The sequence below is a fragment of the Galeopterus variegatus genome, unplaced genomic scaffold, assembly GCF_000696425.1.
Source record: "Galeopterus variegatus unplaced genomic scaffold, G_variegatus-3.0.2 Scaffold575, whole genome shotgun sequence".
In the NCBI taxonomy this organism is placed as follows: Eukaryota; Metazoa; Chordata; class Mammalia; order Dermoptera; family Cynocephalidae; genus Galeopterus; species Galeopterus variegatus.
This window is the reverse complement of record NW_007726686.1, coordinates 239043-266633: the sequence shown is the minus strand read 5'-3', so window position 1 is coordinate 266633 and position 27591 is coordinate 239043. Positions and strand designations below refer to the sequence as shown.

Here is a 27591-nt window from a genome sequence, read left to right as displayed (position 1 = left end):
AAAAAAAAAAAAAAAAAAAAAAAAAAAAAAAGAAAGTTGAATGCATATAGCCAACTCATGATTCCAGTACTCAAGAAGCACAGCAGAATGCAGAGCCTTGATGGCTGCTGCCCAGTTTTCACTGGACGCCTGGCTGACAGACACAGTATTAGGCTAGCCTGTTAGATGGACATGTAGTCCATCCACTTCTCTATATATGACAGATCTTATCCATGAATCAAGACACACACTCAGACTATATGATCTCAATCTCCAACAAAACCAATTTCACTGCACTGCTCAGAGCACTGTTCTCAGTATGTGAGAGACATTTATGAAACTGATGAAGTCATCTGCCTTAGAAATGTTGCTGGGGATTATTAGGCACCATGTCTTTATGTGTCCTTAACATGAAGACCTTTGTATGAAATTTCTTTCAGACTTAAATGCTGGAAAAAAGATTTTGCTTATTTTGAGAAACTATTCTGTTTCTTCTTATAGAATATGGAGAACAACTAACCACATACTGTTTCCTTTTTACCTTTGGCCTCTAGGAACCTCACAACAAATTCTGACTGTGTGAGGCTTTATAGCCTGCATATATGCAAGGTATGTTTTTTCCTTCTGGCCTTGACATTCTTTCTCAATTAATATTTTTGTCGATCCTGATTTTCACTTTACTTATTTCCTGTAAGCTAAGGCAAATTCTTTGTGTAAAGAGTGAGGAATAAACTAACACACTTTTGATTTGAACAACTAAAATTTGCATAGAACATTCCAACATACATCTGCATTATTAAAGGGTAAGTACAGATGATTAAAATCTCAATATTCTAACAAAAGAATTTCTAACAGCGATACTTCTTATCATCTAACACTAAATAATTAACTGACTTACATCACTATTAACATGCCCCAATAGATTACCTCTTTCCTTCCATGATCAACCTTTAAAATTGTCAGAATAGACTATACTGGAGAAAAAGGCCCTTTGTAATAGTTCTGTATTAGTATAATTAAAATATGTCTTTGACAATCTTTAGAATCAACAAATCTTCTCAAAACATTAATGGCTAGATATGTAATAAAAGAAGAGCTCACTGGTACATGGGTTTACATGCTATTCTCAAGAAAACAAAATTCAAATTCAAATAATTACAATCTCATTTACACCCGAGATACGTAAGTTAGATTTAGAAATGTCCATTTGGCTTTCTCTTCTATTCATCCTCCTCCCTCCCTTCCACATGACAAAGTTAGACATTTACTTACTTGTCAGATCATCTAATAACTGGCACCTCAAATCAAAATACTCTGTACACTGAGACAATAATCTGAAAAATAGACAGGTTTCAGTTACTAAAAAGAGGCTAATATGAAAATAAAAAGCATTTCCTTGTAAGAATAAGTTCATTAAACAATTGAGCAAGATCATTTTCCTAAGCATAAGGACTTTTATATTAATTCAAATTCTATATTTTAGCCAGAAGCACGTTAATGATTTTATTAATACGGATACAATATAGGAATAATAGTGTAAATAGAGGGTAACTTTAAAAATCTATCACATTTTAAACTTTTCAGATCTACTACATTTTAAAATAATATATGCATTGATTACGTATATAATGCAGTGATTACATTCATTCATTCAAATATCAATGAACACCTACTAAGTACCTACCAAATACCTGGACTTGTTTTATGGAAATAGTGAACAAAAGAACAAGGGAGGCAAGACAACAAAGTAAGAAGCAAACACATATGTTAAGTGGTGATAAGTGCTAAGAAGAAAAATAAAGCAGAGTAAGAGGAGAAAGAGGTAGAGAAATTATTTTACGTAGAATGATCAAGGAACCTTTTTCTGCAATTATAGTAGTTAACAGTACAGGTTTTGGAATTAGACAGAGATTGGTTTTAATCCTGGCTCCACTCCTTGCAGCTGGGTATCCATGGGCAACTTATTCTACTTTCAGTTTTCTAATTTCTAAAATGCTTATTACAGTATTAGAAATAAATATACATGCATATATACAAGCACACATAAAAGGCTCAAGCATGGACTAATGAAGAGAATATATAATGAACCAAAAATTTAAAAACTGGAACTAAAAAAATGGAGATAATAAAACTGCCAAACTCATTTGACTATTCTGAGGATGAAAAGATAAGTATATGTGAAGAATTTAGCATTATATGTGGCACATAGTTAAGCCCATGGTAACTGCTATTATCATCATCATTACTATTAAGGGAAAATATGTACCGAACTTGGGAATTAAAAAAGCTGGTGAGACATAATTTTCAAAATTATGCAAACACATAATTAAAGATTCAATTTTATGTGAAATTAGAGAGCTCTACATTCAACATGTTTTTTTTTTTTCCCTTTTTGAGACCGGCCGCACGCGCTCAGCCAGTGAGCGCTGTGAGCGCACCGGTCATCCCTATATAGGATCCGAACCCGTGGCGGGAGCGCTGCTGCGCTCCCAGCGCCGCACTCTCCCGAGTGCGCCACGGGCTTGGCCCAACATTCAACATATTTTTAAAAGAGAATCTTTGAGACTATATGTTATAAGTCTCATCTAATGCTTTCTGCTTCTTTCCCAAAGTTTAAAGAAATTTAATATTAAATCAAACTCTTAAAATTTAATTATATTAAATGAACTGACTCTTACAAAAAGGATATGTACATTTCTTAAAAAATGGCTTAAAGGGTCATAAAGAATAAGTATGACTTGTGACAATGAATAGGCCAATAAAAAAAATGGCTTAAACATTTCAACTAAAGAATCATTGGTCTTTCCAAAAAAAACCCCACCTGTTTAGGAAAACTTCAACTAGGAAAATTCTAAAGTACATAATGTACAAGGGCAAAAAAAGAAATTTCTATAGCTTTTAATTCAGATGTCTACTGGGAGAAAACCATTTTCTTTTTTTTTTTTCCTTTTTGTCTTTCTTCGTGTCCGGCAACGGATCACAACCCTCAGTGTCGCGCCCGTACCGGACCGGGACCGGCAACGGGACTGCAACCCTCGGTGTTGCGCCCGCACCTCGCTCAGCCAGTGAGCGGGAACCAGTCTGTATGTGGGATCCGAACCCTCGGCGGGAGCGCCACCGCGCTCCCAAGCGGCGCACTGTAGCAGTGCGCCACCGGGCCGGCCCAGAAAACCATTTTCTGAAATATGGTTTTATACCATTAAAGAATTATTTTTATTACCAGAAATACACAGCTAATGTCTAATTCAGGATAATCTTGATGGTAAACTATAACATAATCAGAAGTTTTGGCTAAGTTTTTAATATTTATAAGTCACCCACAATGCTCTTACCTCAGAAAACAAAATCCTGACTTCTTCCCTATTCATACATTTGGAATGTCAAAACAGAAGGTTAAATGTGTCAAAATATTATTTATGTTGAGGCTTAGATATATGGGCCCCAAATCTCCATATATTGGAAAGAGCATGAGAAAATAACAAATGTTGATACACATTTAATCCTGTAGTGAAGACTTGCAAAGAACAAATAAAATTATAACTCAGTTCAAAAAAATTCTGTAAATTATACATCTTCTGTCTAGAAAATACAGGTATTAAGAAAAGTCAAGGATACATGCTACAACATGGATGAACCTTGAACACATTATGCTAAGTGAAATAAGCCAGATGCAAAAGGACAAATGTGAATCCACTTATATGAGGTACCTGGAGTAGTCATGTTCACAGAGACAGAAAGTGGACTGGTGACTGCCAGGAGCTAGGGGAGGGGGAACAGGGATTTACTGCTCAATGGGTACACAGCCTCTGTGTGGGAGGATGAAAAGTTCTGTGAAATGAATAGTGGTGATGGCTGCAGAACAATGTGTATGTTCTTAGTGCCACTGAATTGTACACCTAAAAATGCTTAAAATGGCAAATTTTATGTTATGTATATTTTACCACAATAAAAAATAATTTAGCAAATCTAATAAAAATCTACATTTGTCTTTTAATTATCTCTTTATGTCCTTTGCCCATTTTTTAATTTGGCTATTGGTCTTTTGTTTAACAATTTATAATAGCTTTTTATATATATTCTCAAAATTAGCTTGCTGTCTCTCACATATGTTGTAGATCTATTTTCCCAGTATGCTGACTGACTTTTGACTTTAAGATACTCTTTTCCCACATAAAAAATTTTAATTTTTAACTTTTATGAAGTCCAACTTATCAGTCTTTTATTTAATGACTTTTTCATGGGTATCGAGTTTCAATTTAGGATGATAAAAAAGTTCTGGAGGTGGATAGAGGAGATAGTTGTACAACAATGTTAATATACTTAACGCCACTAAACTGTACACTTAAAGCTTGTAAAATGGTAAACTTTATATTATGTATATTTTACCACAGTAAAAAAAAAGTCCAGGCTTGGATGCTTATATGTTAGGGGTTTAGAGTAGCCCTAACACCTCTTCCCTTCCAAGGCTCTCATGTATAAAGCAGACACACAAGGAAAGTAGATATTGATCCCCACAGCAGGGGCTCTCTGATAAAGCTGAGTTGGAGAAAGTGGCATAAACTTGAGGTCAATGTGGGACATTCTGCCTCCTACAGAGGAACACATGTATGCAGGCTGCCTGTACAGACAAGATGGGGTAGGCAGAATGGACTTACATAAGTCACCCTATGAGCCTGGACCATAAGCCTTCTTACACACCGCAGGCATGTATAAAACTAAGAAGGCAAGCTAGGAGGATACCCTGGCTACCTCCAGGCAGGGAGCTATGAAATATTTGAGCCAAGAAAGCAATGCACAGAGGACAGGAGCAGTGAGACCTTTACAAAGTGACCTGAAGCAAATAACTTCAGGCTGCCACCGACCAGGTAAGCTCCTCTTTCTCTCTGGGGTAGGTGAACCAGGTGGGGTGGGGTGGGAGTTGGAGATGATGGAGGAGAAGAAAGCCTGGCAGTGTTTCCTCTAACTTTCCTGTCCTAAAGGGGAGAAAACACAAATGCTCTCTTTCAGGGTCCAAATGTTAGAAGAAAGGAGAAATTCTTTTGTCATCTCAATAATGCACACTGGAGTTTAAGGGAACAGGACACAAATTACTATTTATCCTTCCTCTCTGTATAATGTGAACTTTTTCATCTTTTATTACATACCTCTGATTGACTCCTCTCATAATACTAGTTGGGGACCAGAGAGGAAGCTGAGCTGTGAGAATGACACCTAGGAGAAACTGATTTGCCTTCTGTACATCTGGATGAACTGAAGTGTCTGTCTGACTTAGAGTATACAGTTGATCACAGGCAACCCGGCGAATCTGAAATTACATGATTAATGGCAAAGGACATACATTTAGAGACTGCTTAAAAAGTGATTTTCCTCCAAAGTCCACACTATTTATTCATTCAAGTTACTGAAGGATACTATAAAAGTATGAGTGTTTTAATTTTTAATGGTAAAATTTCCACTGAATAAGCTAGGGTTAATTAAAAACAAGTGTGGGGCCGAGCCTGTGGCGCACTCGGGAGAGTGCGGCGCTGGGAGCGCAGGAGCGCTCCCGCTGCAGGTTCGGATCCTATATAGGGATGACCGGTGCACTCACAGCGCTCACTGGCTGAGCGTGGTGCAGCCGGTCTCAAAAAGAACAAAAAAAAAAAAAAAAGTGTGGTCTGGGAACTGACTCCCGCAGTTATTCTACTATTCTATTTCTATCAATAGCTTTATAACAATGTAAATAAAAATAAGAATAAACTCTTCCTCAAGTGTTTAAAAAGTTAACTCTCAAGGTCATGTAAAAAAATCAAAATTATAAAATCTAATCAAAGTTCAAGGCTTGAAGTTGGTCTTTCCTGATTTTGTCAAACATGTTGATGCTTCATGCCAGCTACCCTTGCAAGCTAAAAAAAGAAAAAAACAAAAAGAACAAAAAAAAAAAAAAAAAGTGTGGTCTGGGAACTGACTCCCGCAGTTATTCTACTATTCTATTTCTATCAATAGCTTTATAACAATGTAAATAAAAATAAGAATAAACTCTTCCTCAAGTGTTTAAAAAGTTAACTCTCAAGGTCATGTAAAAAAATCAAAATTATAAAATCTAATCAAAGTTCAAGGCTTGAAGTTGGTCTTTCCTGATTTTGTCAAACATGTTGATGCTTCATGCCAGCTACCCTTGCAAGCTATGGATGTTGAACACTGGCTGTAACATTTTGTTTGTTACAAACATAAATTAGATGTAACACTAGTGTCATAACTTTTGCTGGAATATGGAAGAAGTAGTAGAAGGGAGGACAGTATAGTCTAAATGGTCATTTTTCTTTTAGAGTGGTCTACGGCTACTCTGTATGACTCCCTAAGAGGACTAAATGGCAGTCCTGTACTTCTCAAAATGTCACAAGTGTCCAAGACAGCCCACAACAGAACAGGACCACAGGGGTTTTTGTAAGTAATGTAAAAAGTCCTTACTTCAGCACTTGGTGATCCAAGCAAAATATCGATGATAAAATCAGCAACACAGGGCAAGCTATAGAAAGATGCTAACAATAAAAATGAGGAGAATTAGGAGGGAAAGAAAAGAACTAAGTTAGGTAACACATTTTTAAAATTTTGAATAATTTCTTCAGCTCAACTTAAGTAGAAATTCATCTCTTCTTCTACATGGAATCAGAATTCAGGACCTTCTACAACTGCTTCCATGTCTGTCCATTTACCCCATGAGATCCTAAGGTGCTATAGAGCAAGGAACCATATCTCAGCCATCTTTGTACCCCACACTTTAGCACTATGCCTTGCACATACCAGCTACAGAATAAATACGTCTTGCTTTGATGAACTATCAAAACTTGTGAACCATAAGATATACTCCAAAATAAACTTATAAATGATAAAAGATAAAAGCTTAGATGGAAGCTATAATTTTTTCATCTTGATTTAAAAATATCTCTAAATAAAACAATTCTAGGAAAATCAAACAAGCATAGCATATGTTCAAAAGCCATTTCATAATGACATATATAAGCCTTCAAAAGCATTCTTGCCCAGGTTCCTCCAATGTTAAAAAATGATTAGTAACAGCCCCAGTTCACCAAAACCAACAGTAAAGATAAAAGGACAAATCTTAAGTTTCATAATTTTTAATACTAGAGTCATTATCAGGAATTGATATGTAATTCTAATTCTATAATTTATGAATCAGTAAATTTAGGGTGTTTTAATTCTTAAACTACACAGTAAGCTCCTGGAGGGCAGACATACTGTCCTGGTTATACCTACTATTGGACCTTGTATATAGAAGGTGCTCAATAAATACTTCTTCGGAATGAATTACTTGACACCATTCTCACCTAATCCACCTGCCAACTTTTTCCCCTTTTTCATTTCTATTAATAGGACCTTACTTAGGTAAGGTAATGTAAATAATTACCAACAGACGGCCCAGAAAATAATTTTTGATACTATTTTAACATTGCATAAATGTCTAACTTTTATATGTTTATGTTGATTATCTTGACCTCTGGTTTATACAATCAGTTTGGATGCTACACAAAATACATAATGATCACCAATTCTATGTATCAGGCAGTCTGAAATCAGTAATAACAGCTAAAAGTAAGGCTCCAATGTGATGGTACAATTTTTAAAAGTGGAGTGCTAAGACCTCATTCCTGAATATTTATTTATTGAGGGCCTACAACATATCGGGCAGTACTTGGGTGCTGGAGATTCAACAAGGAGAAAAATGGACAAAAGTCTCTGTCCTCATGGAGACTGCAATCTAGCTGGGGTGGGAAGGATGACAATAAAGATGATAAGTAAATTATATATTATAAAGTGATAAATGATATTTAAAAAGATAAGGGGACTGGATAGTGCTGGGGCAAGGAAAGGGCTGTAATTTTTTTTAAAAGGTGGTCAGGGAGCATCTCACCAAGAAGATGATATACAAGCAAAGACTTATAGGAGATGAGGAAAAGAGAGCCATATAGAGAGAAGGGGAAAGAATATACCAGATAGAGGAAACAACCAATGCAAGGGCATTGAGGCAGGAATGTGTCAAGGAGGCCAGGGTGGCTGAAGCACAGTAAGTGAGGGGGACAGCAGGAGAAGGTGAGGCTGAGAAATAACAAGGCGATGGATTATGTCAGGCCTCAAAGGCCTTAATGAAGACTGGGCTTTAACTCTGGGTGAACTGAGAAGCCACTGGAAGGTTTTGAGAGAGGAGGGACACAATTGGACATTTCAGAAGGTCCACTCCAGTTACTGAGTGGAACATAAACTGCAAGGCTAGAAGCAGGGAGGTGAATTAGGGCACTCCAGCTATACTCCAAGTAAGAAATGAAGGCAGATCAGAAGGGTGTAACAGGGAAGGTGGTACTAAGGGTAGAAGCTAGACAGAGTTTGAAGGAGGATGCACTGACAGATTAGAAAAGGTGAAAAAAAAGGAATCAAGGATGACTCCAAGGCTTTTGGCCAGAGCAACTGGAATAATGAAACCGCCTTTAACTAAGTTGGGAAAACTCTTGTGTAATATGGGTAAGATCAGGAGGTCAGTTCTGGACATGTTAAGTTTGGGATATCTATTTGATATCCAAGTGGTGATGCCAGGGGGGAGTGGTCCAGGCCATAGATCCAAATTTAGGTGTTGTCAGTGGTTGTTAGCATTCAAATGGACTTTAAGGCTGTGAACCTGGATGAGACCACCAAGATAATGAGTGCAGACGGACAAGAGATGATGAGGGACCGAGCCCTGTGTTCCTCCAATGTTAAAAAATGATTAGTAACAGCCCCAGTTCACCAAAACCAACAGTAAAGATAAAAGGACAAATCTTAAGTTTCATAATTTTTAATACTAGAGTCATTATCAGGAATTGATATGTAATTCTAATTCTATAATTTATGAATCAGTAAATTTAGGGTGTTTTAATTCTTAAACTACACAGTAAGCTCCTGGAGGGCAGACATACTGTCCTGGTTATACCTACTATTGGACCTTGTATATAGAAGGTGCTCAATAAATACTTCTTCGGAATGAATTACTTGACACCATTCTCACCTAATCCACTGGCCAACTTTTTCCCCTTTTTCATTTCTATTAATAGGACCTTACCGAAGGTGCTCAATAAATACTTCTTCGGAATGAATTACTTGACACCATTCTCACCTAATCCACCTGCCAACTTTTTCCCCTTTTTCATTTCTATTAATAGGACCTTACCTAGGTAAGGTAATGTAAATAATTACCAACAGAAATCTGGACTTCCCCTGAAAGAGATTAATCACAAACAAGCCTCCTGCATACCCAGTTGCTGGCTCCGAAGCTGTAGGCATGTAACAAGAAGAGACAAAGCCTCCCCGGCAATCAAAGAGTCTTTGGTGGATACAGACTGTTGTCGAACGCAGATTCCTGCATGCAGTGCTACTGGTTCTCCTTCACTTCCAGAGCTGCAATTGCTTCCTGAAAATAGGTAAGAAGTTTACTACGGATCCTACAGGAACTGTGCAGTATTACAATATTCTTTTAACACATGCTCCAGAATCCTCATGTGACATTAAATTCTCCAAGAAAGCACTTTGGTCTAAGAAATGAGAGAGATAATCATTGTATTTGAAACACCCTATCTGCTTTGTCCTTAAAACACATTTGCAGGCATTCAAAAAGTGTTCAAAAGGCAAAATTTCAGCTAATAGAAGAATGGTGCAATTATGGGTGCATGAGGGAGCCTCCCTGGGATATTAGAAATATTCCATATCTTGTAACTTGACCTAGATGGGTTACAGACAATAAAAATCCTATCTACTTAACATTTTTGTATTTTTCTGTATGTAATAATTTTAAAAACTTTTCTATTACTGAAGTATTTACTAACACATAGATTGAGCAGGAAAACCAAAGCCAAGAAAGACAGCTATATAAGAAAGGCCTAATAGAAAAAAACCTTCCAAAAAGAGAAAAGAACCATTCCACATTGCAATTCTAGATGAATCTGTATTACAGCCATAATTGTTGGCTTTGTGACACTTTTACACTCAGCTAATAACTGTTGGATTTGGTTTCCCTACCTACTTTGTGTTTATAAATGTTTTTTCTCCAAAATGAAGTATGACATACATACAATGATGTGCACAAATATTAAGTGTATAGCTGAGTGAATTTTTACTCGTGCTCAGAAGCAAACAGTTCTCTCTCCCTCTTGATTCTGATAAACCCACACACAGACGATTCTTCTAGCTTTTTCTTGCCCAGTGTTCTAATTCCTGTCCCTTTTAAATCAGTGTACCTGAACTGCTGAGTCTGTTTCGAATTCCAGCAGGAAACAGAGAATTACTTTCTTTGATCGGCTGGCTACTCCCAACAAGGTCAAGTCGTCCTGCAGCTGCAGCCCATGACAATCTCATGAAACAAGCCACAGTAGAGGTGAAATCACTTACTTCCATTGTCTAAAGAAGTGTGGAAAGAGTGTTATGAGGAAAGGCAGTACTTGAACACATTCCACATTCTACAACCTTCTTACTGGTTGCGGCATCCATAAGGACAGCTTTTTTTCACATTACCATACTGTTCAAAGACTTTCAATCTCTCTATTAACTGTAAAACAGAGACTCTGATCTCCATCCTCTAGCTATAAATTACTCTTAGCAATTTTGTTTTTACTGCTTCCCCTTTCCTACACACTACATTTTGGCCTATGTGAACCACCTTGTGACGTCCCATACTAGCTCAGTTTTGTCTCTAACTGGGCTCATGATCTTTTTTTTTGCTTGAACAGCTCTTCTCTCCTAACTCTCTAAAGACTTTTTTCTATATATGTAATCACTACCTATTCTGCAAGGTCTAGCTCAAATGCCACCTCCAAAACAAAAATCACCCATATAGCCACAGGTGAAGAAAACTATTCCACTTTGAAAATCCACGGAATGTTTTTCCTTTGTAGTCTGACACTACTTGATCCTTTCTACCTTGAATTATAGTTATTTCTGCATTACTGCTCTTTCTTACTCACTATAAATTCCTTGAAGGCAATATTCATGTCTTAATCATTTTTGTATCCACACAGCCTCTTCTCCCCAAACAGGGCCTTCTAAACAGGAGGTACTTAATATTTCTGAATACACGGATCACTTACTTGTATTGCAACTCGAGCAGCAGGAATGATTTCCTCAACCCTAATGGAAGACCTATCAGATACTGACAACTGTCGGTAAGATGACTTTTCTGGGGTACCACATAATGACATCTGTCTGCTTGTCTGCCGGCTGACATTTCGGAATGGGCGGGAAGAAAGTGCTTCTATGCCATCTTTGGTTAGGTCTTCATCTAATAATGTGGGCATTGTTTGTCCAACAAGTAAAAATCTTAAAAAGAAAAAGCTAGACTTATTCAAGGTCATTTCATACTATTTAAAATGATATGAATTGGGAAGAAAAATAAAAAGGATTGCCTTGCGAGACTAATGCAATACTTTTACGTACCTTGCAAGCTGTAGACAGATGGAATAAACACCCTGCCTTGTTTCATAGTCTACTTCTGATGGGATGGAATCCCTCTGCATGACATTTACAACCAAACTTCAAAGAAAAGAAAAAGGGAGGATTTTAAGACTTCTATTTCTTTCATAGGAAACTCTCTGTAAGTAACGTAATCACTCGTAAATGTCATTAATTACTTACAGTTTCTACAAGATTCTCATACAGCCAAAATATACCCAAGACAGAGTGTTCAGACAGTTCTCCTCACTAACTGGTTTGAGTTCACTGAACAATTGTTATCTTGATACTAGGAGAACTATCAAATCAAAAATCTATCCAGAATTGGTATATTCAATCAATGAATATTGTTTTTCACACCCAGTACACTCTATATCATTGCAAAAGCTCCCTCCTCACTGTTCTCCCTGCTTCCACTCTGGACCCTCCACCCTCCGAACCTATTCTCAAAAGAAAAACCAGAGTAATCTTGTAAAATATTAGTCAAATCATGGCACTCCTCTGCACAAAATCCTTCAATGGCTTCCTATTTCCTACACAGAAAGAGGCAATCTTCACAGTAGCCTGTAAAATCCTACATAACCCGACCTTTAGTATCTCTATAATATCATGGCCCAGCACCCTGCCTCACTTACTCTGTCCAACCACGCTGGCCTCCTGTGGTCTCCACAGGGACCTCCCCATGCAGGGGTGTAAACTGGATCTGGAAAGCCTTCCCCCAGGTGTCTGCAGGTCTTGCTCCATCTCCTTCTGGTCTTTGTACAATGTCAGCCCATCGGTAAAGCTTTTCCTGACCGTCCTATTGAAAATCACAACCCTCTCCACCCTTGCATCCTTTTACTTTTCTCTATAGCTCTTATCACCATCTGACATGTACTTTCACTTATTTTACTGCTTGTCTCCCCCTGTAGACTGTAAGCTTCATGAGGACGTGGATTTTTTTTTTTCCTTTTTGTCTTTTTTCGTGACTGGTAACGGGATTGCAACCCTCAGTGTCCCGCCTGTACCGCGACTGGCAACAGGATCGCAATCCTCGGTGTCGGACCGGTCTCTATATGGGATCCGAACCCTCGGCGGGAGCACCGCCGCGCTCCCAAGCGCCGCACTCTACTGAGTGTGCCACCGGGCCGGCCCAGGACGTGGATTTTGGTCTCATCTATTCACTAGTCTGTTCCCAGGGCTTAGAACAATGGCTGGCACACAAATTAACTGACACACAAATAAAACAAAAGTAAAATGCCATATTATCACAGCCCTAGAAATGCCCGATTATTATGAAATGAGTTTTTTCTTTCTTTTTTTTTTTTTCCTTTTTGTCTTTCTTCGTGACCGGTAACGGGATCGCAACCCTCGGTGTCGCGCCCGTACCGCGGCCGGCAATGGGATCACAACCCTCGGTGTCGCGCCCGCACCGCACTCAACCAGTGAGCGGACCGGTCTCTATATGGGATCTGAACCCTCAGCGGGAGTGCCGCCCTCTACTGAGTGCGCCACCGGGCAGGCCCTGAAATGAGTTTTTTCTAAGAACAGCTCTACAGTGTTGAACAAATAAAACTACACATGTGTACCAGACCACTGTTTGGGAATTCCTTTAGCTCTCATTTTCCTGTTTCCCATCACCTTCATCTCAACGTCCCCGCCCAGCTTCTCTTTCCTGCCAGACCTCCAAATAGGAGCTCCTTCAACTGTCCTTTGTTCAAGCTCCCAGTGGGCTACACTCCTTCCTTGCCCAGAGAAATTGCATGCCTACTTCTTTCCAGGGCAAATCTCCTTTCTACTACAGTAGAACTTAGCTCCATCAATTACCCTTTTTAAAAAATCTTTATTCTTTTCTCCTTCATCGGCCCCTTTTATTCAGCCTATAATGAGAATAATTCTTCCACAAGCTAACATCAAAACAGAAAAGTAAACTTTTCCCTTGGTTATTCTTCCCTTCAATCTCTTCAATCCCCTTTTCTCGCCCTTCTGAAGCAGAGACTTCTAGTACTGAGTCTACCTTCTACACCTGTCACTCTCTCTCTGCCAGCTGGCTTATGCCCCAAAGGCTGTACTTACACACTGAGGCCACTCCCAAATCTCTAATGCCATCCTCCACTTTTCTCACGAGCATGTATCCAAACCACCCACTTATAGGACCCACAGGAACTTCATATGCAATCAAATGTATTCCTCTTGGCTTCCTCTGCTTTCTCCATTTCCCTCCATGTTTATTTCCTATGCTGACTAAAGACTCACCATCCGCCCACTCTCCCAAACTAGAAAGCACAGGGCCACTTCACGAGTGTCCCTACCCCTCTATCTCACTAGCTGTAAAGTCTCAACTGCTGTATCTTGTAAATGTCACTCTGCCACTGCCCTGTCTCTGCGCCACTTTCACTGCTCTTAGGTTCTCCCTGCCCCTAGTTCCTTCCTCTTCCATTCATCTTCTCCACTACTGCTGAAGTAATTGTTCTAGGTAATTCCTGGCTTAGAAACTGCCTGTTTTTCTACAAGATAATGTTCAAGATTATTTGCTGTGACCTTTCTTTACATTTCTCTCCTTTATCCTTTGCTCTAGCCTCATCAGGAACTGTAGTTCCCAAGACTGCCCACACACCTTCATGCTTTCGTCCATCCCTCTCTCCACCCAGGCTCAGAGTGCCCTTTCCCTCTTTATCTACCTGGGGACTTTTTACTCATTTCTCAATTCCCAGCTCAAAGGTCATTTTCTGTGAAGCACTTCCTAACCTTATAACCTCAAGCAAATTTAACCAATTTAACCATTACTTTTTTTCCCCTCCTTCCCCTCCTCAGCACTTTTTATATGCCTCTGTTTTAATACTTATGATATGGGTAGGTAGCTGTTTGTTAATTCTTTGTTAAACCATGACCCTCTCAAGGACAGGGACAATATCTAATTTATTTTTGCATCCCCAGCACTAATGTCTTACAATATGGATTTGCTAGGAATCAAATTTACCTTATTTTAAGCTGATGGGGACTAAGAAAAAACAGATACAGCCTCCTCACCTCTACTCTTCTTGAGAATTTCCCCCCTACCAGAGGGAAGAGATATGCTTCTGTAAATTTTTCAAATAATCAAAAGTCATAAAGTAAATTAAAATATTTAAAGGACTGAAATATCATGCCTTCTTATTATAACTCTCAAAATGCTTTACATAACACCCTATAGGAATAAAAAAGGCTTTTAGAAGATACTAATAACTATACTCATTTTCTGCAGCTCACATAACATTACACTGAAACTCTAACCTCAAACCTCCTGCTTTGAGGAAGTTCTCACAGAAGGATTTTGCACAGCTTCGAGCCATGTCGTCATCAGCTGTTGGCATGAGTTTGGAGCTCAGAACCTAGGAAATAAATAAGCACAATTATTCATCTCCACATTTTCAGAAGAAATCACTCCTTTACCAAGTAAAATATTCAGACAATCCAAGTCAGAATCTCTCCATATGCTGCATACTGTCCCTCCAGCCCCCAAAGTACATGGAGGCTGATGCTTAACAATTAAAATCATCACATTTATCACCTTTTCCATATTCTATCTACTTAGGAAGAATAATCTTTCTGCTCTAAAGAAAGCCAGTGTGTTGTTCTTTTCATGAAAGTGGCAAATGTGAAAATCTCAGGTCCCAGGGTAAGATAAGAACAGATAACGTTACACTAGATATGTTCTTAAAAATGTATATAAACCAAAGTTTTATAGAATAGCCCAGATATTAAAAATGTGACATGAACTCCCTAATAATGACTGTAACTCCTATTTATTGAGTATCTACAATGTACTAGGCATATGTGCTTCACTTTATACCTGAGGGGACACTAAGACCTATGAGGTTGAGTGACATCCCACCCGAGGTCACATAGAATTCAAATCCAGATGTGTCAAATTCTAATATCCATGCCCCTTCTATGACACTGCAATACATAAAAGAAGCTTAACTGCAAATTTTGGTAGGGCAGATAATTGTTTCACATAAATAGTCATACTATAGTACAAGACTACAGATCTAGATCACATTCTAGTTTTACCGCCTACCAGCTAAGAGATCTTAGATATGTAATTTTCCCTTTTGCCTCAGTTTTCTCATTAGATAAATAAGGATAATAATGACCTTTACCAGAGGATTGCTTGGATTAAGTAAGATAACACAAGTTTACGATGCTTAGTGAAAGCACTGGCACAAAACAAGGGCTCAGTAAACAAACTGCTTCTTTTGTTGGTATGATTTAAAAATAAAAAAATCTCTTACTGCCTCAGTTTTAAGCTAGATATAGTTCAAAATCCTTTTCCATTCTAAAAAATCTATTTCTATGAACCTCTGAGCTTAATGAGCTTAGATTTTAGTGTGGGAGTTTTGTTTGCGATGCTTTCTGTCTAGGTTGCTCTCTGGGAAACAGGCTCAGTAGCCTCAGACACTGAGCATTACACAGGAGAAGGGGAGCCCTGTGTTCTTCTCATCCTTCCTGAGTGTATGCAGCTCTTCATCGACATGCACATACTCCCTACGCTTAATGGGCAACAATTCAGGGAAGATAACAGGTTTCTTCAAAGGAATGGGTATTTGGAATATCCACTTTGAAGTAGACAAACATAAGTTAACAAGTCAAAGGAAATTAGCCTTTCATGTGACAGCAAAAATAAATGCTTTGTGGAGGGTTAGGTTTTCCAAATATTATATGTATCTAAAGCAAAACACAGCCCATCAAAAGAATTCACAATTATTCAGAGTCCTAAAATTGTACTGGAGAGAAATAATTATACTGGAAATATGTTACTACTGTAGTACTTTGGCTCTAAGACAATGCAATCTAGGTAGTTGGTAACAAGTTATACACATTGTTGGACCATTCTGCTTTTCCAGATGCTCTCAAATGTGGGGATTAAGAATTATACCTTAACTTTTTTGAGATAATCATTCAAAAGCAAATGACAAATCTGGCAGCAACTGCAAGATGCAAATTTTATAACCTTAAATTGGCCAAAAATTCCTAGTCTATTTTCTGTTTTGAAATATTGTACATATTTTTAAATGTCCACATTAAATCAGAGCATGCTTTATTTTAAAAATATTTGCTAGATATTTTTTCCTTTGAACCCAATACATCTTTTCTCCTCCCCTTATGCTGCCGCAGCTGCCTCCAAGACTGCCAAGGCCATGCAGGGACGGGAGGGCTGCAGTGCAGGCGAGAGAGCTCAATACATCTTTTCACAAGAATAATTACTATAAGACACATATAAAATGTTATCACATCTTGAACATACAAGCAACAAGTATAGCAGAAAAAGGAATGAATATAATTTTATACTCCAAATTAGACTGACAGATAAAACATAACTTGGAAAAAATGTAGGTACCCTATTACCAATTATGACCTTTGTTGTCACTCAAAACCTACTCAAGATACATGACAATCAACATACATAATATCTACTTAAGATATGAGATACAATAATTAAGGTTGCTTAGGCACTGATGTGAATTCTTTAATAAATAAGTGCCTGGTGGGCCAGCCCCATGGCTCGCTTGGGAGAGTGCGGCACTGATAGCGCTGAGGCCGTGGGTTTGGATCCTATATAGGGACGGCCAGTGCGCTCACTGGCTGAACGTGGTGCAGACCACACCGTGCTGAGGGTTGTGATCCCCTTACCCGTCGGGAAAAAAAAAAAAAGTGCCTGGATATATCTTCCTAGGTCAAAGCAAAATCACTCAGGGCTTTATTTTCTCTAGACCTAAAGCAGCATGTGGTCTGACCCATCACTCTCCAAGACCAGAACTATTTCTATTTGGTCCCTTTCCCACAGTACTTTGTTTATGCTTTGCTTTCTAGACTCAGTGTATGCAGCCTCCTGTATGTCAACGTGGTGCAGACCACAGCGTGCTGAGGGTTGTGATCCCCTTTCCCGTCGGGAAAAAAAAAAAAAGTGCCTGGATATATCTTCCTAGGTCAAAGCAAAATCACTCAGGGCTTTATTTTCTCTAGACCTAAAGCAGCATGTGGTCTGACCCATCACTCTCCAAGACCAGAACTATTTCTATTTGGTCCCTTTCCCACAGTACTTTGTTTATGCTTTGCTTTCTAGACTCAGTGTATGCAGCCTCCTGTATGTCTTACTCATAAAATCTTGGAGCAAATATCTTGTCTTCTCAACTCTGACCCTCTAACTACCACGATGACTTGTAGACAATAAATAGTAAATATTTACTGAACTAAATCTATTAAAGTTACTTTGGGGAGAGGGGTAATTTCAATGGCCTAAATGTTTGTGTTTTCCCCAAAATTCATATTTTGAAATCCTAATCCCCACTGTGATGGTATTAGGAGGTGGGGCCTTTGAGAAGTGATTAGGTCATGAGGGTAGAGACCTCATGAATGGAATTAGTGCCCTTTTAAAAGAGACTCCAGAGAGCTCCCTTGCACTCTTTTAAGTGAGGACACAGTGAGAAGATGGCCGTCTATTAACTGGGAAGGGGCCCTCACCAGACACTGAATCTACCAGTACCTTGATCTTAGACTCCCCACCTCTAGAAATGTGAGAAATAAATGTCCTTTAAGCCTTGTGGTCTATGGTAATTTGTTATAGTAGCCCAACTGGACTAAAATAGTAATAAAAACAATCTTTTGCTCTAACTTTTGCAACAGCTTTTTTTTTTAACCTTGAAATAGTAATATTAACATGCCTCCTGATAAATTCCTCACAAACCTCATTAATAATCAACATATAATAGTTTTTTTAAAAAATTAGGATGCATTTAATCAAGATTAATAATTCATATTATATACACTTACGAAACTTCCAGAGGGAGACAATCACACATGTTTAACACGTCAAGTTTCCTAATTATTTATTTAGATGTTATTTTGTAAGTATAACAATGTATATAGACATACATTGAAAAAAATCAAGCATTTTCAAAGGCAAAAAAAATTTCAGTATATATTCCATTCTTTTAAAACTAATTTTCCAACAGATCATTCTGTAATAACAGAAAACTATTTACTTATTTCTGATATCTGAAAGCATAAATCTGCAAACCAATTGGATCTATCAAAAAGAAATGAAAAGGAACCAGGTTTCTTACTTCTAAGTTGTAGAGCACTCTGAAGGTGGACATTCCTGGAGCAAAAGATCGAAACAGACTTTCTAAAATTGAACTGGCGCTTGGCTGATGCTGCTGCTTTGAAGACAGGGATGGAGATTTTGAAGACTGAGAACTTGATTCAGACAGTAATGTCTTCTAAAAGAATGAACAAAGAAATACGTCTTAAAATCACAAATCAAAGAGAAACAGATCTCAGTACATATTCTAATATTCTTTTCCTCTTTAACACAAGCCACGAAAATGAAATTTTTTTTTTGTCTTTTTTGTAACCGGCCGCACTGCGCTCAGCCAGTGAGCGAACCGGCCATCCCTATATAGGATCCGAACCTGTGGCGGGAGTGCTGCCACGCTCCTAGCGCCGCACTCTCCCGAGTGTGCCACGGGGACGGCCCGAAAATGAAATTTAAAAAAAAAATTAATTTCATGAAGCCACATCACTCTGTAATTATAACAAAACATCAAACTTCATCATACAAATTCTAAGTATTCAATGACATTCAAACACTATATGAATTCTTTTCAGAATGTGTTCCATGCAACACCAGACAATGGCAAGGTCATTTTATTTCCATGTTTAAAATCTGTACTTCTAAATACCAACAATGAAAGTATGAAATTGCTGAAATGGTAGTCTTGAGAATTTTTTTTAGCTAATATGAGGATACTTCAAAAAGTTCATGGAGGGCCAGCCCGGTGGTGCACTGCTACAGTGCGCTGCTTGGGAGCGCGGTGGCACTCCCGCCGAGGGTTCGGATCCCACATACAGACCGGTTCCTGCTCACTGGCTGAGCGAGGTGCGGGTGCAGCGCTGAGGGTTGCGATCCCGTTGCCAGTCCCCGGTCCGGTACGGGCGCGACACTGAGGGTTGCGATCCGTTGCCGGTCACGAAAAAAGACAAAAAGGAAAAAAAAAAAAAAAGTTCATGGAAAGATTCGTATTATCTTTTAATTCTATTTTTCCACAAACTTGAAGTACCCTCGCATTAGTGATATATTTTATAATCACATTAGTTCTCTTGTCCCTCAAAACCCAACAGATGACATGACTGAGCTGATCTAAATTTTAGCCACTAAAATATAAAATACAACACTTAGTTTTAACAACTTTTTCTAAAGGAATTTACTCTGAGAACATAAACATAATTTCTACATATATATTATGAAATAAAATTTAAAAATTAAACAAAACGAACTTTAAATATAAAATGTGAAAAAAATTAAATGATAATCCATTTATACAAGCAACCAAGACACATACAACAGATTCCCAGGGGCATCATGACAGAAGAAAAACATCTCTAATGAATCAGACTGATCCTGGACAAGTAACTTCATCTCTTTGGGCTTCGGTTTCCTAATATACGAGTAGTCTTCAAAAAGTTAACATAAAGATTCATATTATCTTTTAATTCCATTTTTCCATGAACTCATTGGAGTACCCTTGCATAACATGAGGAGAAGAGTTGAAGTAGATGCTATGAAGGGCTCTCCCAGTTCTAAAATTTGATGACATTACTGACTCTACCTACATCCTTTAAAAGCCAACATGAAGTTCTGATGTCCATTTTTGGCAAAGATATTTTTCAAAAGAAGAAAAAATATTATGGGAAACCTGATATCACATGGCCTTAATGTGATTTCCTATTGTATTGTCACTGAATCATGATATACAATTCCCATGCTAGTGAAATAACTATTGAAGATACTCGTACCTTTCTTCCTAGGGAATCAAGTTGATCCAGGGCTTCCTGAATGGCTGGATCAGTGGGTATCAAGAGCAGAAGCTTTCGTACTCGTAGAGTTATCCTGAAATTTTTCAAATATACATTTTTTTCACATAAGCCACAGTTCTAATAACAAAGTCATTTTGTACGGGATGTAAAGTAAAATATATTTTAAGTGAAAAGTTACTTGGTTCCCTAACTTTAATAACTTTCTCTCATTCAAGCCTCACATTATTTATCTTTACCTTGGCTCCTCTAGATTGGCAAGCTGGTAAAGCATGTCAAACACATTACATACAAGTGCCATCACAACACCAGGGAGGGATTTCTCCTGGGGGAAAAGAGCAAAACAGAAATATGAATTTACAAAAGAATTTTCTCCTCTTCTAATCACACTTACAAATAATAAAAATACTAGTTCTGGAAGGCTCGCCACCACAAAGCCTGGGGAAGCATAGTGCTCGTGTGCACTGAAGAAACCCACATGGGAGCACACAGGGATCACGACTTCCTAGTGCATATGACCTGGTCTCTTCTCCTCACCCCCTACTGGTGAAGAGGCTGAGGCACCACAAGGCAGGTGGCAGGAGAGAGATGAGACAAAGGGCATATGCAGTGAGCGTAAGGGGGAGCAGGCACCACTGACAGATAATCACAGCTCGGCTGCAGCGCGCAGGGTATGAATGATTTGCGGCAAAATTAAAGTAGTACGTATACATATATATACCTTCACACGCAACACATGATATATGTAATTTAAGTTGAGAAAAAGAAGTTATCCTGTTTTTTAAAGATCAGAAAAGACAAAATGAATATAACTGCATAGAAGAGATTCAGATATGATTAATGTACTATTTTCTGGCTATAAAGATCAAGAAGCTAAACACCATTATAGAATGATTTATATGTGGGAAGATTTTTAATGAATTTGGGATAAAAATGAGATAGGTTAAAAATATTAAACTTGAAGATGCTTATGAACATTGTTTTTGTTATTTAACGGTCATAATACCACTTTCAGTGGGATTTCTTTCTTAAATTCTTATTATATATACATACAGATATACTTAATAAAACCCAACAATATTAACACTATACTCGAAGAGTTCTTTGATACCTATCTATATAGCAAGGCTATGCTTGTAAGTTGAAAAGACACAGTCACATAAAGATCTTACATTTGGAACTAAATTAAAGGAATATACATATAATTATTTATTGTCTTCTTTCTATATATATGTATAAAAACATATACATAGTAACCATGAAAAAAAACTCTGTACACGTATCTTAAATACCTTTACTGTATATTAGCTTACTTTCTAAATTGTAAAAGCCCGAAGAGCAGAACAGTCTTACTCAGCTTTGTACCTCTGGAGCCAGGCTCAGTTCTGACACAGGTACAAAATAAATAAACTGATTGATTCATGAAGTCCTTCAAATACTGTCTGAGCACCTGTCATGTTCTAGGCACTGTTTCAAGTGTTGGGGATGCAGCAGTGAACAAAACAGACAAAAGTCTGTTCTGATGGAGCTTACATTTTACTAGGGGATACAGATGAACAAGACAAATAAAATATGAAGTATGTTAATGACAAAATTAAGTAGGAAAGGTAAATGAGAAGTGGACGGGGAGGGCTGGGGTTGAAAACTTAGACAGGATCATCAAAGAAGGCTCTCTGAGAAGGCAACATTTGAGTAAAAACTGAAGAAAGTGAGGGAGCCACCTGGATGTCAGGAAAGAACATTCTAGGCACAGGGAAGAGCAAGTGCACAGGTCCTACTGTGTCTGAGGACCAACCTGGAGGTCAGTGCATCTGGAGAGGTGTGGGTGAGGGGAGGGTCACAGGAGATGGCCTCAGAGAGGTTCCAGAGGGACACATTAGGTAGGCCCTGAAGATCCCAGTAAAGACTTTGGCTCTTATTCTGAGTGAGATGGGAACAATGGAGCATTTGAAGCCGAGGAGTAGCACAACCTGCCTTATGTTTAGTAAGATCATGGGCTGCTGGGTGCCCTGTAGGGATGAGACTGCATTGCTATAAGAGCAGAAGCTATGAGACCAGTTAGGGAACTATCAAAAAACTCCAGGTGAGGTAGCATAGTTGCCTAGACTGGTGTGGAAGCTGTGGAGGGAGACAGAAGTAGCTGGATTTGGATGTATGTTAAAGGTAGAGTCAAGGATTTGCAGATGCATATGGCTGTAAGAGAAAGGATAGACTCAAAGATTCTGGCATGAACAACTAGAAGAATGGAGATGCTATTCTCAGAGACAGAACAAGATGAGGATAAAGAAGTTTGGAGTGGGGATGAGGAGGTGGGAAAAGGGATATCAGGAGCTCACTCTTGGATATATTATAATTGGGGTGCCTAGAAGACATTTAAGAAGAGAAGCTGAATAAGTAGATGGATCCATATATTTGGACTTCAGGCTAATGATAAAAATTGGGGAGTTATCAATGTACATGTGATATGTAAAGCTTTGAGACCGGATGAGATTACTAAGGGAATGAATGTAGACAGAGAAATCCAAGGACTGGGCCAGGGAACTGCTCTGTATAGAGATCATGAAGACCAAGAGCAGACAAAACTAGAACAGGCAGAGAGGCAGGGAAAAGGAAAAGAGCCTGACTCTTTCCAAGAGAGGGCAAGAGAGGATGGCAAAAGAGATGCTGGAAACAAGTTTAGACAACTCTTGCAAGCAGTTTGGTTGATTTGGGGAGAGAGTGAATGGGATAGTAACCAAAGGTAGAATTGGCATGAAGAGGTTTTTTTAAGATGACAAAAATAACACAACCAGTTTGAATACTAATGGGAATGACCCAGTAGGGAGGGAAAAATCAATGAATCAATGAAGAGAGATGTACGAGAGGACAGTGAGTGTCCAGGCAGAATGATTCAGTGATTCCAAAGGTTCTATGATTAAGAAGACTGATAAATTATACATCTTCTTCTCCCAATTGAATCCAAGCATTTCTCAGTTATACAGTTCTGAAGATCAGAACTTATCAGAAAGAAAAGAACATAATCACCCAAATCCATATGGCCTGAGAGCAAAAAGGTAATGATTGTTAAATTCTTCTTTTGAATTGAAATTTATCACTTAGTACCTGCTCCATGGCATAGGATGAACTAAAAACACCACTGCTGCTGCTGCTGGAGCTGGTTGATGAATCTGCTGAGCTCCCAGATGGGGTCCCACTGCCAGAAGTCTTTACTGTAAGGACTTGTTCATCAGAAAAGCCCAGTTGGTGGAGTAGCTTTTGATCTTTATTCACTGTCAGCTGCAAAAAATGGTTTCTTAATTATTGAAAGGGAAAGGAAGGGGAAAGTATTTATATCATGCCAAAGTACCAAAAACTGTTTATTTAGACCTACCAGACTATCATTTGTAAATATCTGTATATTATCCACAGGAGAGCACAACTGCTTGGCTATCTTCCACCGAACACTCCCTATGGTTTCATTACTGTGAGCCTGTAAAATAAAATTAGACACTGTTGTGAGATAATTTACTTATTCATTGAAACAACCATTAGTGAACATCTTCTATGTACCAGGCACTGTTCTAGAAGCTTGGAACACAACAGAAAACCCAAAGACAAGAATCTGCTCTTGCAAGGCTTCCCTCCTACTGCAATTAAATGTTCTATCCCATGCTCCAATCCCGCCCCATCATGCGTGGAGTAAAGTCTCAAGTCCTTCCTCTGCTGTATCTTCCACTCCTCCCCTTTCTCTCTGTGCTGTACTCACACCAGCCACCTTGCTTGCCTTTGTGCCTGATGCTCTCTTTGCCTGGAATGTTCTTCCAAGCAAACATCATTTACTCTGTCATTTTATTCAAGTATTTGCTCAAATGTCACCACCTGAGAGAGACCTTCCCTGTTCATCTTTATCTAAAAAATTTCATACATATCCATCATCCTCTACCAAATTATCTTGCTTTACTCTTACTTATTCTTATAACACTTAGTACCACATGACACTATACTATATATTTATTTATACATCTTCTTGTATCTCATAGTTTCGTTTCATTTCAGGCCTTGATTCTAAATTTGTTTACCAAACAAATCTTAGAACCATCATTCACGTAGCTATCTCAGTCAAGACTGTTCTTTATATATTTTTTTTCCTTTTTGTCTTTTTTACTGACCGGTAATGGGATCGCAACCCTCGGTGTCGCGCCCATACTGGGGACCGGCAACGGGATCGCAACCCTCGGTGTTGCGCCCACACCGCGCTCAGCCAGTGAGCGGGAACCGGTCTCCACATGGGATCCAAACCCTCGGCGGGAGCGCCTCCGTGCTCCCAAGCGGCACACTCTCCAGTGCGCCACCGGGCCAGCCCAAGACTGTTCTTAAGAAAACAACAAGGCAACATGAAAATGGCTACAGAACTTAATGTAAACCTACCTCTACAGTGAAGGTGTCTTTGGTAGACTCATAGGTAACATTAAGAGTTAAAAGATGTCCATGAAATGAGGCACCATGAGGTAGAATGCCCGCACCGCGCTCAGCCAGTGAGCGGGAACCGGTCTCCACATGGGATCCAAACCCTCGGCGGGAGCGCCTCCGTGCTCCCAAGCGGCACACTCTCCAGTGCGCCACCGGGCCAGCCCAAGACTGTTCTTAAGAAAACAACAAGGCAACATGAAAATGGCTACAGAACTTAATGTAAACCTACCTCTACAGTGAAGGTGTCTTTGGTAGACTCATAGGTAACATTAAGAGTTAAAAGATGTCCATGAAATGAGGCACCATGAGGTAGAATAGTTCGTGGAACAGAGTAAAAATCCTTGAAAAAGATTAAGGCAAACGAGTCAGATGCACAGTGCCACCGTTAAACATGTCAAAAACACACACCTAACATATTTAGTCTGGTAACGTGATGAGTGAAATTGCTTTAAAAAGAAGAGAGGCTAACCTCTATAGTGATCACATAGCGTTCTGCCAGAAGCAGCAATCTCTCAATTATTACAAGTTTAGTGGATCTGTGGATTGAAAAATAAAAAGGTTTTAAATGTATTTGAAACCAATTGCTGATTTGAGCTCAATTCTAGCCTGGTTCACTAAAACCACAATCACAGTTAGCACTTACTGGTCAAAGACTGAAATTTGCAAAGATTAAACTTCCCTTCACCCAGTGGGGAAAATGGTTCAACCAGCTCACAACTCTGGCACAGATGGAATAAGGGAGGAGAAAAGTATGCCCCTCCCCACATTTCCTTTCTTCTTTTCTTAAACAGCTGGGAACCTAGGTCTCCAGGCCTATTTGTCCATCAATCCACCAAGAACGAACAATCGATGAGTTTGACTCTCATGATCTTACAACTAAAATATGCCACAGAATTCTGTAAAAACATGGAATCTGACAAAGTTCTAAACTGCCTGAAAATTAGAAGACAAATGCAAACCAGTAATTTTACCACAAATAAAAGTTACTGTTTGAAAATGACATCTGAGGTCTCTTTTAGTCAAAGACTTATGGAATCTTACCTATCATGTGAAATAACAGGACTGCAACATTCAGCAGCTTATACAGTCACAGCTCCTTTCTTTATTAAAGAGAACACTACAGGTATTAACGTTAAGAAATGAAAATCTAAGTGCTCTTAATTTAAGTATTTGCTATTCCAGAAAGTCTAGTTATTTCAAATAGGTATATTTTTAAAACTGAGAAGAGGTACTACCATTTTCCAACAATTGGTCTGGAATGCTGGTTAGCAATAATGGAAATTTCACTTTAAAACAGTTGGTTAAAAACATTTTAATAGTTCTATTAAAATACCTTTAACAGAGCTCTAAGTTCTTCCAATCTATGTGCAAGAACTAGAACTTGAAATTCAGATGAAAAATCTTTAGGAAATATCTAAGTGCTGTAATAAGTGAGCGAATTATTGAGTGAACTGTTTTAATTATGCTTTAATAATGAATTAAGTCACAGATACCATTGCAAAACACTGTACAGATGAGAGACTAACCCCTTCCGCCAAATAAGCTAGAACTATTATGGATACTAAAAAGTTCTTTCAAAACTAGTGAAATAAGATATACTACTACAATGTTTTGATTCAAATTCAACTTTGAAATTATACATTCTCATGAACTATTGATAGTTTGTAACGAGAATATTTTAAAGTTTAATGTGGTCTTTCTCTGTCGTCAGCCACATGTGAAATGATTCAGAATAAAAATCACTTAGTGAGATGTTTTGATTCAAATTCAACTTTGAAATTATACATTCTCATGAACTATTGATAGTTTGTAATGAGAATATTTTAAAGTTTAATGTGGTCTTTCTCTGTCGTCAGCCACATGTGAAATGATTCAGAATAAAAATCACTTAGTGAGAAAAAAACAAAAAGCACACTTGTTTAAAGAGGTAGCAATCTGGAAATCCCAATCCAATAGCTCATAAATTCATTTCTGTTCTGATTTATCAGATAAATGAATCATCAAGGAATGGACTCACAGAGATGGACTACATCTTACAAACACATAATTAGGAATTCTTAATATGCATGAAAGCCTATTTGAGATATGTTTCCAAGAATGTGGAAATGTGGAAGTCATGTCAGCGTTCTTATGACTTGAACTGACAGTCACTTCTGTTATTTAAAAATGAAGTCTGAGAGAGCTGAGTTTTATTGGCTTCCTTCATATCAATAAAGTATATCTACATAGTACTCAACTCATGTAAAAAAGAAGATAAAAAAGAAGAATGTGGCTTTGCTTCCATTTTAAAGGAAGGCTATAAAAAGAAAAGGAATATGCCCAATTGCGAATAAAAATAAGTAAAAACAAACTCATTCCAGAAGTTGAGAAAGACTGGACAAGTACCCACCACTAGAGGGCAGAAGAGTCCAGGCACAGAGATCAAGCTCTTTCTGAGCACCCACCAAGGTTCCTCAGCATCAGTGGTTTGGGGCTGCTTACCAGTAACGAAAGGCTCATAAAACCCCACGAAAATGTTTTAGTTCCTTCAATCTAATGTTCCTAAATATGCACTGTTTCTCCTTACGATATCAAAGAACTACAGCATACTAAAGTACACTATAGAATACTAAACTCAGATTTCCCTGATAATATCTGAAAACCCTCAACACAGCAATGTGAATAAGAGACAATGTCAGTTCAAAGCTTTAACACAAATATTTGGGGAAAAAGTTCTCACTAATCATTCCAAAAAATAATTTTCATTAAATTATATATATATATATATATATATATATATTTTTTTTTTTTCCTTTTTGTCTTTTTTCGTGACTGGCAACGGATCGCAACCCTCAGTGTCGCGCCCGTACTGGACCGGGA

General features: G+C 38.3%; 1 protein-coding gene across 1 annotated transcript in view; it reads right to left on the bottom strand.

The window, feature by feature from the left end:
- Nucleotides 1-27591, bottom strand: part of USP24 (ubiquitin specific peptidase 24) — a 113799-nt gene that overhangs the window by 44523 nt on the left and 41685 nt on the right. Inside the window, 15 exon segments of the mRNA XM_008570147.1 lie at nt 1252-1313; nt 5124-5284; nt 6430-6500; nt 9263-9418; nt 10242-10401; nt 11088-11316; nt 11434-11529; nt 14701-14798; nt 18534-18689; nt 20266-20359; nt 20523-20608; nt 23386-23559; nt 23654-23752; nt 24962-25072; nt 25202-25268. Of these exon segments, the coding sequence (XP_008568369.1) occupies nt 1252-1313; nt 5124-5284; nt 6430-6500; nt 9263-9418; nt 10242-10401; nt 11088-11316; nt 11434-11529; nt 14701-14798; nt 18534-18689; nt 20266-20359; nt 20523-20608; nt 23386-23559; nt 23654-23752; nt 24962-25072; nt 25202-25268 (1820 nt within the window).